Source organism: Rhyacophila brunnea, unplaced genomic scaffold (assembly GCF_057557595.1).
Source record: "Rhyacophila brunnea isolate RB1 unplaced genomic scaffold, BYU_Rbru_1.0 scaffold_17, whole genome shotgun sequence".
Taxonomy (NCBI): Eukaryota; Metazoa; Arthropoda; class Insecta; order Trichoptera; family Rhyacophilidae; genus Rhyacophila; species Rhyacophila brunnea.
The window spans coordinates 14974444-14986956 of NW_028232827.1; the positions used below are offsets into that span (position 1 = coordinate 14974444).

The 12513-nt window shown below is 31.8% G+C and overlaps 1 protein-coding gene across 4 annotated transcripts in view; it reads left to right on the top strand.

Annotated features, from left to right (window-relative positions):
• LOC147073746 (huntingtin-interacting protein 1-like) overlaps positions 1-12513 on the top strand; it is an 87119-nt gene that overhangs the window by 66037 nt on the left and 8569 nt on the right. For 3 of the 4 annotated variants that reach the window (XM_085944775.1, XM_085944777.1, XM_085944774.1), the window contains 8 exons: positions 433-529; positions 1851-1932; positions 6136-6245; positions 7027-7139; positions 8291-8480; positions 9860-10010; positions 11760-11962; positions 12181-12304. In XM_085944775.1, the coding sequence (XP_085800901.1) occupies positions 433-529; positions 1851-1932; positions 6136-6245; positions 7027-7139; positions 8291-8480; positions 9860-10010; positions 11760-11962; positions 12181-12304 (1070 nt within the window). The remainder of the gene's footprint in view (positions 1-432; positions 530-1850; positions 1933-6135; positions 6246-7026; positions 7140-8290; positions 8481-9859; positions 10011-11759; positions 11963-12180; positions 12305-12513) is intronic. The other variant, XM_085944776.1, reaches the window with a different exon arrangement.

Here is a 12513-nt window from a genome sequence, read left to right on the forward strand (position 1 = left end):
TTCCATTTGTCATTTTAAATGTTGTCAAATAAAATATGCAGGAATGTAGTGGAATTGAAAGACAATGTCACATCATATATTAATAGTCGTTGGTATGTTGTGTAAATGTTTAAACTCATTATGAATTGTAATAATAAATTTACAAGCGGGAGAATGTTATATTCATTGTGTGTGGTTATTATATGGAGGGACAATATTGATAACTTTTAAAATTCTATTTTGATATTGCACAAATTATTGAATTTTTAGGTATTTATATGCAGTAATTCGTATTGTTTTTGCAGTGGCTAGAAACATACTAAAGCCTAACACAACCTACTATAATCCAAAGATAAGTAAGTTGTCTTAGGTTTGGGTTTGTCTTTAAGTTCTGAAACTAATGGTTTCCTATCATTCTTGAACTAACCATTTTTTTTTTGTTTTTATTAACAGGAATGAAGTTCACAGTATGATGGCCGATCATAGATCTACCATCACCTTACATAGAGACAGAATTGCTTCATTGGAAAGTTTACTCACTTCTACTAAGGTAGGAAAAGAAATAAAGGAAAAATAAATGTCTATCGAACATTATTAGATGGTTAATGTCATTACATTCTTCAGTATGAGATTTGATATAATTTTCGAAATTGTCAAATCGCCATTTTACAATGTAGTAAAACATGTTATTTCTAGGTACATATCTATGTATGTTCTCATCATTTATCATTGTAGCAGTGTATCTTATATTAATTTGTATTTTAAATGTCACCGTATGTGTACTAAATGTCAGTGCTTAACAATATATTTAATATAGGCAACCAAGGCAATATTAATAATGATGCATCTGGCAGAAAAATAGTATGATATTGTAAAGTTCTTAATAAAAATGTATGACGATTGACTTACTGATGGACACTGCCTTCGGCCTTGACCAGATGGTGCGATTTCACTCGCATTCCAGGTACGTGTGACCTCATTGAGCCGTCCACGCGACGTGTCATCTGTCTTGTGACAAGAACCAAGCTTTCGAAAAACTCTTGATAACGCGACGTTTTTATGGCCATTCCAAAATGAATGAGCTTTGATCTCAAAATTACAGTTTTATGGGGCCATTTCAAAATAAAGCTTGTACTCCTACAAGAATATACCTTATCAGTATATCACGACATTACAAATCACAAAGGAACTTGTGCTTGTTTTTTATGCCCTTTCAAAAATGAATTACGTCACCTAGCTTGTTCACTGCCAAATGAAACGCGGTATATGGGCGGAGCACATTTTTAGTACTCAGCGCAGTGAGACACGCGCCATCTGGACAAGGCCTTAGATAAAAGTGGACATGCTAGCAGAATAAGTCGGGCATGACAATGAATTTGCAAATGTATTCTTATTGCAATAGGTACATACAATTCATTTTTGTGGCAATATTTAAGCGAACACGTTAGCAGAATAGGATAAACATACATTAAATTTATGAATGTGAATTTACAATAATATTATCCTTATTGCAATGGTAGAGTTAATTTTTCAACCACATTTATCTGTTTATCACAATAAAATGTGTTTGAGTAGACCCAGATGTTCTATGAACAGAGTCGTTTACGAAGACCTTTTATTGCTCAGCAGTTAGGGATCTGGCTAACAAAGACATGCTCACACTTTCTCATCTCCATGACTATTTCATATAATTATCATTTTTTCACACATCACAAATTATCAACATTATTCTTTTGGCCATCAAGTGGATAAACGGAGAGCATGTCTGTGTTAGTCAGAAGCTCAGTTGCAGCAACCAATATATTGTATGCAACAATTTTCTGTGTGCAGCATTACATTTAATCGAGTTGCCTTCTTTTGATTGCTTGCAGGCCGAATTAGAAAGTGAAAAAAGAGCCCACAATGTTTTGATGGGCCAACTATCTACGCAGCAGAACACACCTGAACTAGAGGGTAAGCTGAAATTTGTATTTCATTACCAAACGCAAATTTACTCATTATCCATTAAAATTACTCCTATATTGAAGTGAATTATCATTTTTGCTCATAAACAGAGCATATGGGTCACCTACACTATTAATTTACATGCAGGATACGCGCTTTATCTAATTTTGTATAGGGTTATTCATCCCAGATTTTGGGAGCGGCTGCATCGCCGAACTAGCCGCAAATTTCGCTTCGGTATATGTAGGGCTTGTGATTTCTCGACTTTTTTCATTGCTTGCATCAACTTGAGAATTCTCGAAATCACTAATATTTATTTTCTCCAGAAATTGATGTAATTACCTTTTCTTGCCGAACTTTCTTTTTTCAGTTTTTAGATTATCCATTCAAAAATTTTAAGAAATTCTATTCCGATTAAAAGTTGACAATATTTTTTAGCTCTTCCGTCTGTCTAAAAAAAATATTTTTTTCGAGAAATCAAATTATTTTGAGATTTTTTTTTTTAAATTGCCGGGTGACAGCTTAGCCTAGTTACATTTTCTCGATTTCTCAAGATTCCCATTGATGATTTCTTGAAAGAGAATTCTCGAAATTTCAGAAATTTAATCTCAAGATTCAAGATTGGGCTTTTCCTATTATTCCTCGACAATTCTTGAGACGAGATTTTGAAACTTCAAGGTGGCGGGCATCTTCGTTTTACACGGTTGTGAGAACACTTCTCATATTGTTTTTCATTGTTTTTAAATATTTATTGTAATATTTCGTGAGTTTTTTGCTTGTGTGAGCTTGTTACTATTCCTGGATACAAAAATAGATCTGGAAAACGTCAGGAAAGAGTTACTTTTCACAGGTAATTTAATTTATTTCATGTTTTTATGTTTTATATATTTTATCCATCTATATATAGATTATAGTAGCTTTCTTTCGATTCATATTTGTTGTATTACCAATAAATATGCTTTATATGGTATGGTAGCCAGAGGCGGCTGGTAATTTTTTGGATTGCAATTTTTGAGGGTGCGCTGGAAACTTACCTTATTGAAAAACGAGATCTATTCGGTGTTGTTTTTGATAAGACAAAACTTTTTTAAACTGTCTTATTGACGTTTGGTAAATTATCTGTATATTTTATATTTAATAATTAAAACATGTTGCGAGTTAAGCCTTTAATGATTTATTCTGTTTTAAAAAAAGAAAAACACTTCCCATTTTTAACGGAAGCCATCTTAATCATAATATATACATTATCTTCAGCAATTTGGTACACTATGATCACTATTATTATAATGTAAAACAGCACTTTTAGCTTACTACTAGCATCCATGAATTAATAATTTTCTCAATTCTAAATAACCGACAGCATTTTGTGTTTAGTAACACGCAGGTTAATGAAGCATTAATTTTCCAGAAATGCTATAGCAAAATTATTTTTACTCCCATACTGTCTTCCCTTCACCAGATTGAAGAGTATACTGATTTAAATTGAACTACAAATGAGTCAAAATATTTCAACATACCGACATTTTATTTTATATCCTACCCATTTGAAAATCAGAAAATAATCAATTTTATTGTTAGTTATTACAGGCGTTTTACATACGAGATTGCTAAATTTGACTGATACCAAACATCATTTCGATGTGTGAAGAGTAAAATATAACAGAGCCATAATTCATATTTTTGTAGTTGCTCTGTACTCGGACCAATATGACATCATACTCTGTGATCGGTGCTCAAAATCCAGTAACTTATGCATGGCGAAAACGATTAGCACGGTTTCAGTTGTTTTATAATGGCTTTAGTTCATACTGAGTTTTGGGTTCATGTAATTATAAGTTATAACTAAATATATTGTCGGGGTGCAAATGATTCGAGTGAAGATGACGAATACCCTGCATATTGTCTGTGCTATTGCCTATTGGTAATATGGGCATATTAGTTTATGGTTTGCTTTACAATAAGTGAGTGATAATATTGAAAACCTATGAAGAAAAAATATGATACACGATGTTGAGCGATAAATGAAATTTGATTAATTCACAATAATTGTTACAAGAAATATTGTTTTTACATTATACTTAAAATAATTTTACAGTAAGCCAATATTTTAAACAAAAAATACGTATGGATTTTCTGTGCAGTTTCATTTTAAAATTAAAACTCGATGATAGCTGCATAAAACAAGATGGCATACTTAATATTTTACAATTGAAAGCATATAAAATGCCAACATCGTGACGAAAGTTCCAATTTTATATAATTATCGTCTATTTTAATTAATTTTGAGTTTAGATACGTATTTTATGGTGCCAAATACTTATTTGCAGTTAAGCTTGATATTTTTCAATTGGAAATCCATAAAATACCAAGGTAGCAGGCTAATTATTGTATTGGGAAATATTTTTCTGATAGGTTGTTTGGACTGTTATCGGGTCTATAGGGGAGGTAGTAAACATATTATTTTTTTTCAGGTCGACAATATTTCCGAGGCACCGACATTGGCAATGGAAGTAATAATCCCTTCCTATGATGAAAGAATTATCACCAAAAAGAATGCACCCTAGTTTTAGTTTAGAATATTTAAATAATCAAGTATTAATTTTTTATGTTAACAGTGACAGCTTCCTTCTTATAAACAATCATGTTATAAATTTTGTTAAGCTTGTTTCCAAAAAATATTTAGATTAAGGTAACATTATGTACCATATCGCACCGTGAGTGTAAAACCAAGATATCTGCAAAAAACATATTTTGGATATATTAGGGTTTGAAGTCTTCGTTTTGTTAGGAGAAATAGAGTTTCTAAAAAAAACCATAATACATATTTGGTTTATATCTACATTATATTGCATGTTCTTTCAGTTACTTCACTTTTACATTATCAAGTTCACGACTTTTGCAGTTGTTTTGCATTTAATCTCGAAATTGAAAAATTTGCAGATGCCTTGGTGTTACACTCACGGTGCGATGATCCTATTAGGATCGGACATGGTCGGAAAAAAAATCATTATGTAACAGAAAATGTTGGTCGTTGGACCTTTATCAAATCAGTATATACAATATTTTTACAGATTGGCTATATTTAGTAATAGAGTGAGCAGGTTCGTATATATTGTATTATAATATTATAGTAATCATTTATTTTAATATTCTTTCCAAAATGTTTTGGAAATAATTATTGTGTGTATACTTAATAAAATATATAAATATAACTGCATTTTACTGAACTTTCTTGTATAATTTGATTTATTTAATTTAATAACATGGCATTTAGTATTCAACACCATAAAATATGTGTTTAAACTGAAAATTTATCAAATCAGACAATAATTACAGGAAAAATTTAGCCCCCATATTGATATTTACAAAATATCAAGCTTAACTTTGAATTAATATTCAGCTTCATAAAATACATGTCCAAACCAAAAATCAGACGATAATAAATATAGATTATTGACTTGGCCGCCATCTTACTATTTTATCGGCTGCCAATTGCAAAATATTAAGTTTAGCTACGGATAAATATTCATTACCATAAAATACGGGTGCAAACTGAAAACCAATCAAATCACATCATAATTAGAAAAAATAATCAATTTGCCGCCATCTTGGTAATGCGAATTCTCCCAAATGCCGCCATCTGTATCGAGTTTATTTTAAAAATTAGAATTGTGCTAAAACTTATTGTAAAATTATATAGGATACTTGGCTAATCCAGGTCAAATATAACCTTTAATACATGATATTCTTACGTTACCGATTTTGTTTCTGTTTCTTATTCTTTAAAAAAAATCAATGTATTTTTTAATACATCCGTCGTTTTTTTCCCTGAGTATGGCCCATTCTACGTGGCGGAGTATAGCTAAATTTCCAGCTTCAAAACTTGATGTCCAATGTACAAAATTTTTCCTCCTTTTCAATTCACTCCTGTGGGAGTTTTCAAGCCTCCTTGGTCTACATCTACACTATACACAGTGTAGAGGTTATAATAATTATTAGTATTGGCTCAAACACTTGTTGAAAACATAACATGTAATTTTTTAAAAATGGGGAATTGAACCAACACCCACGGTTTCAAAGATAGACATTTCATTAACTATAAGGAGCTCTTATTATTGTCTGTTTTAAATTAAAAATTACATAATTTTTACATGTACTATAAAAATGTGTCTTCTATATTATCGTTTGATTGTTACTGTATTTTTTTTATAGAAAAAATTGGTGCCGCTGAAGACAGGGCCAAAACGTTTGAGGATAAATTCCAGAAGTTAAAAAATGCTTACACTCAAATGAGAGAAGAACACATCAAGTTGATAAGAAAGGTATTTATACCATTTTATTACTAATGTTTTTTGATAGAATCAATTTTTGCTTATTACAATGTCCATTATGAATACACATGTGTCACATTAAGCACAACTGGACGTTCATTCTTTGTGAAAATGAGTTATGAATGGATCGAAAAAATTACACTTATTACACTAACACTTACAAATGAGTAAAAACCATAGACCAGATTAACAAGATAGAAATTCAAACACCAAATGATGATCAGGTCATAAAATACAAGAAATACAAGGCCTCCGGAATGTCCTTATATATTACCAATATTGAATTCGCGTTTTATTTAGTTAGCTACTTACTTACTTCACCCTGTCATTCAGTATTGGGGCATATGGCAAGCACAAGTTCACATCATTTTCCTCGGTCCATCGCCAAATCTTGTGTTCCCGCCATGTAAATAGTATATTTTCCTTTAATTCAGCATCAATCATTCTCTCACTTTGCTTAACCTCCCTACCATAATTATTTATAAGTTATAAGAGAATTTATTTTTACTTATGTGTCGGTAGGTACTCAGATTCTAACTTTGTATGCACCCAGAGACCGACAAGTTTAAGCGGCAAAGCGGCAACTATGCTGCGGAGCCTCAACGTTTTAATATGTACGAATATTTTTTTGACTTGTCTACTATGGCTTGGATTGGGCAGGGTTTAATTGAATTTTGATTATGAATGAACGAACACTATCTATACATTGTAGTGAGATAGATTAGGGATTTTCCTCGTCAATACAAATGATTGATTAAATGTTGTTTTACAGAAAGCAGAGGGTGATAAGCAATTGACTGTGCTGAAAAAAACAACATCCGACATAGATACAAAAACAGAAGCTTTACAAAGTACTATCAATGAGCTGATGAGAGAGAAAGCACTGTAAGTACTCAACTTTGTATTTTATTTACATGGGTCACGAAAAACACAATATCGACTAATTGAGATACAAGAGTATAAATAATATATAATTTAAAAAAAGAGTTGTGACCTATTTACGTGTGAAACATTCAAACATCTTTATACAAAATAGTTATAAGCATTTAAATATCTAATATTGAGTTATGTCATGGTGTATAAATTATTTTCATAGCGATATCATATAATATACCTACTTTGAATGTTTTGACCTGACCTGTCTTTCAAACACTATAAGTATAATAAAATTGAAATATGAATTAATAAATTATCTAAGCATAAAGAAATCTCAATATTTTTTCTTAAAAAAGTGATAATGGATCATTTGATATCAAGACATCATTTATAGGATTTATTAAAAAAAACTTCTGTTGAATTTACAATCCCATATTTAACTTTTTAACCTTGAAGCCGATTTACTCAATTTTGTCACCAGTGCACTTGTATTATTACTAATTATAATGTTCTTTGTTATCGGACATTTGCAATCTATCAAGATGCACATACATACTAGACGTACATATTATTCATATTAAGTATATTTTGATTTTGTTCATTATAATTCCCAATACGCAGAGACCCCTAATGCAAATTTTTTTACTGAACATTTCTCTTGTAAATCGTAAACAACTCCTGTATATACTGGGACAGATTACAAATATATCACATAAATTGTAAACCGTTGAATGAGATCATAAACAATAGTTCCAGGCGCCTTGCCCTACGAACACTATCTTTTGACAAAATATATCAAAATTTTCGGCTGATTTGACTCGGTAATTTCCCGGTGGCCAGTCTTAAACTTATAATTCTTTCTTCTTCTTTCGACCGTGTCCGATCCTAATAGGATCATATGGGCCTCCACAGAGTAGAGGTTTGTATTAACAGATTTTGTTTTTTACGAGAAATGGATGTCAGCCACTTGCTCAACCTATTAGGTCCATACCCTGACAGACACAAATTGAAAAACAATATGTGTACTTGCAAGACCCAGGATTCGAACCTGGGACCCACGGCGCCATGGTTCAACGCTTAAGCCGCGCGGCCACCGTGGGTAGTGACTTATAATTCACCCATTGTAATAATAATATTAATTTAATATAAAGACTTTTTAGGATAACACAAATGAATGTCAAGAGTTCTGATGATGCAAAGGCTGAAGTTGATGTAATAAAAGAGGAACTGAATGTCATTTCAATGAAATACCACCAAGAGAAACTGGAACAGTCGGAAGCTTTAAATGTTATGCAACAGAGTCTTGCAAAATTGGAAAGTGAATGCAGCAAAATTCAAAAAGAAAAGGAGGTAGGATAGTTGATTGATTTTTTTTTTTTCGTAATTGTTATGATGCTTACTTAATATAATAATGCATTTTTAAATATCTGTATCTAAAGTGCTCATATCAATCTAAAAATACCAAAGAAGAAATGTATAACGTATATACACTACTGTATTGTTTCAATATTCAATATCTATAATAATATGGAAATATATAAACGCATAAATTTCTCAAATTTACATAATGCTAGTACGCCCTTAGAGACATACATTTTGCCGGCGTATCCACTTTGGCGACTAAAATATATGAGTCCTATTTTAAGTTCTGACTAGGTGAATTGAAACTCTTTCAAATCCTTCACATAGCATTATGAATATATGTTTTTACCACAGTTTGGGAAACACTGAGTGCGTGTATTATAATATGGATGAATGAAAGATGCGTTATTTAATACAAAAATAAATCTAATATAATTTTTATTTGAACTGCATTATGTCAAATCAATTATTTCAAAAACCCATCAAATAGACACACATTAATATTTTTATCTGTTAAGATTGTTCTTATTTAGGGGGTCATCCATAAATGATATCACACAATATCATTTTCAGTGTTTTGACCTCTCCATTAGAAAAACAAATTCGTTGAAAATATTATTCATTTTAGTATTATGTTCTCTTGGAATATTTTATTCTCAGATTTTTTGTTGGCTTTGTGACATCACATAATGTGTATCACACCCTTTCCCTCCCTTTACGGTGTCACATCATTATATGGACAACCTCTAACGGCCAAATGCATAGTCATAGCTTAACCTTATGCCACTGATATTGGCGATGCGGTGGAAGTGAGAAAAACCACTGACATATTTATTATTAACATTCTTATTAGTACGTCTTATTTAGGTTAGGCTTGACTTAACGGTGGCAACTCTGCATTTGGCCATAAAGCTTTATCTAGCAAAACAGTTCAGAACTCACATTTTTGGATACGTAACTTGACCTATTACATATTGTGTAACGCTCTCTATTTAAGTAGCACGTTAAAAGATTGCTCATTGAAACAAGGCGAGCTCTTTAACTCCTTGATTGTTATTCATTTTGATGGCTTTGTCTTAATGAACAAGTGAATTAACCATCCCTTTCTAATTTATTGTTTCATTTCTTTCTTTTATATTGACCGCATGCTGTCGCATATAACAAAACTGTGCATGTTTATCAAATGTATCTATTGGAAAAACTAACAAAACAATGTAATAATTACCTGGCCAACTAATCAAAATACGGATGCGACAATGGATCTGCTTCTAACATTATCATTTGCATGGATCGTGTATACTTTATCGTTTGTACAATATTATTTTATTTAAATTATTATTATATTATTTTATATGGTGAATTATTAGAATGTAAATAGTAAATTGGAGTGGTGTAACAATGAAAAGTCAATTTTGGAGTCTGAATTGCAGGACCTTTTGCAACAAAAACAAACAGTTGAAGATTGTCAGGTGTCTCTGACAAGTAGATTGGAGTTGACCGAAGAGACGCTTTCCAAAGGTAATGCTACTGCTTTTACATGGTTATAATTTACAATATGTATTAATATATCTGCCGGTTATTATAGGTTGGGGTTGCCATAATTTTCCAGTCGAGACACAGATGCGTAGTTTAAATATAAGGAATAAATTATTGCTAATGAATTATAATATTATAGTCAACTATACAGTATCTTTATCCTATAACGCAATACAATAATAATATAATGGATTTCTTATGCTAAAAAATTATCTTGGCATGATAGAATTTCTTTATATTTCATCTCAGCATAGATCCATAAAACACGGGAGCCGTGTCGAGAGCGTGGTACATAAATTTGTATGAACACGGGTGTCATGTTCTCAACATTGAATGTATTTATGCGTACAAGACAGTTTAAAAGTTTAAAAAAATGCCAGATTTAATTTTGTACTAAATTTGACGAATTATGTATTTAATTTCAATTTTTTTTTTTAATTGTGTTAAGTAGTTAAAATATGTAGGGTTTTAAGAAATATTTTTTTTACCATAGTCATGCGGTGTCAAATTGATGTTGTCCAGAATCACTTAGTCAACAGATACATCAAATTGGTGCCGATTGGGTTAATCCTTTAAACCTTAATCTCCCTACATTACCAGCACAATGATATTGACCTCCTAGATTTGTTTTCACACACAGTGGCCGCGCGGCTTAAGCGTTGGACTATAACGCTGTGGGTCCCAGGTTCGAATCCTGGGTCTGGCAAGTACACATATTGTTTTTCAATTTGTGTGTGAGTCAGGTTATGGACCTAATAGGTTGGGCAAGTTGCTGACATCCATTTCTCGTAAAAACAAAATCTGTTAATACAATCCTCTACTCTGTAGGCCCATATCGTCGGTCCCTATTAAAAAAGTCGGATCTGAAATTTTGTCATTTTCAGATTATTACGTAAAAGTCATTTAATAAACACTTTAAACATTTATACCACAATCACAGTTTTTTTTGTTTGTTTGAAAAATTTCGAGATACTCAAGTTAAAAATGACGGATCTACCGAGAGTGTCCGAATAACAATGTCGGTTATTACCAACCGACATTGTTGGCTGGGCGTGGGTGAGCAAGATGCGTCGGATCTGACAGTTGCTGCTATGTTCACCGGACAGACGGATGTTTTTATAAACGTTTTAGAAAAGTCTCTATAACCCGTATTTTTATTCATTATGGCAAGCAATAGGTCACAAAGGATATTTGATGAAACATCTCTGATTGCTCGTACTGAAAAATAGCATTTTGCAGATCCGACTTTTTTAATAGGGACCGACGATATGATCCTATTACGATCGGACATGGTCGGAAAAAAAAAAGATTTATTTTCGAACGATCAGAAAACTACATTTTTTTGTGTTTGATTCGTCAATTTTGGTGGTAAAATTATTTTCAGACAAAGAAAAGAGTGTCAACAGTATGTGGGATACACGGGAACCATCGGAACCATTCAATTATTAGCAATTATTTAAAAAAATATATTATAATACAAATGTATATTGCTTTGGTGTTGTTTTATATTTAAGCATGACATATGGACTACGTGGTGAATTATTTCGTGCAGTAAACACAAGTGCAATATTTTCAGACCATAAAACCAGCATCCAAATCATACTGGTTGTCAAGAAACTGATGTAGATGGCCAGGCCAATGAACCGGCCTTACATGTTGTTCTATTCAGGTTGAAACGGTTATACATATTTGATTGTTTTCTGAATAAAACGATTATACTTTATCTTTCAGAGAAATTAAATGCATCGTTATCGCGTTTATCGATCATGGAATACAGCATCAAAGCGGCTTCAGCCATTATCAAATGGACAATACATGAATTGGATAATCCAGCCATTTCTTCCATACAGTGTGGGCTCGAATATTTTAGATCACTCTTCCCCACATCAGAAGACGCTCTCAGTTGTATGGAAAAGGCGCTTATGAAATATGAGGTAAATTTTCAAATTAAATTTTGTCTAATGCCAATTTTTACTATAAAAGTTATTAAACTGTGTGGTTTATATTTTGTTTTAATTTATATCTGATTCCACCATTGATTGATAGTTGATTGATGGTGACTTGATCAATATGTACTTATTAATTGGTTAAGCCTGTAAATATGTAAGAATGTATTCTGGCGTAACTGATAATATATTTAATCTTCTTTCAGAATGATAAGTCTCCGACGGAAGAAGTGGCCACTCAAGTTGTCAGAGCAACTCATATGATGAGTAATATAGTCATTCAAGGAATGGCGACATCCAATACCAGCAAAGATATTGTATTCGGAGAAAGTAAGATATTTTTCATTCAATAGTGATTTAAAATCAAATTGCTTATTAATCAGTATTAGATAGTTTGTATTCTTCACATATAGGAGAGAGCGGGACAGGGAGAAGACGTATTAAATGGGGTCAAGTTATAGAAAAGATACACGTAAATGCAAATTCTAAATTTGAAAAATAAACCGACACGAAAATAGAGAAATTGTTTGTTAAAATCG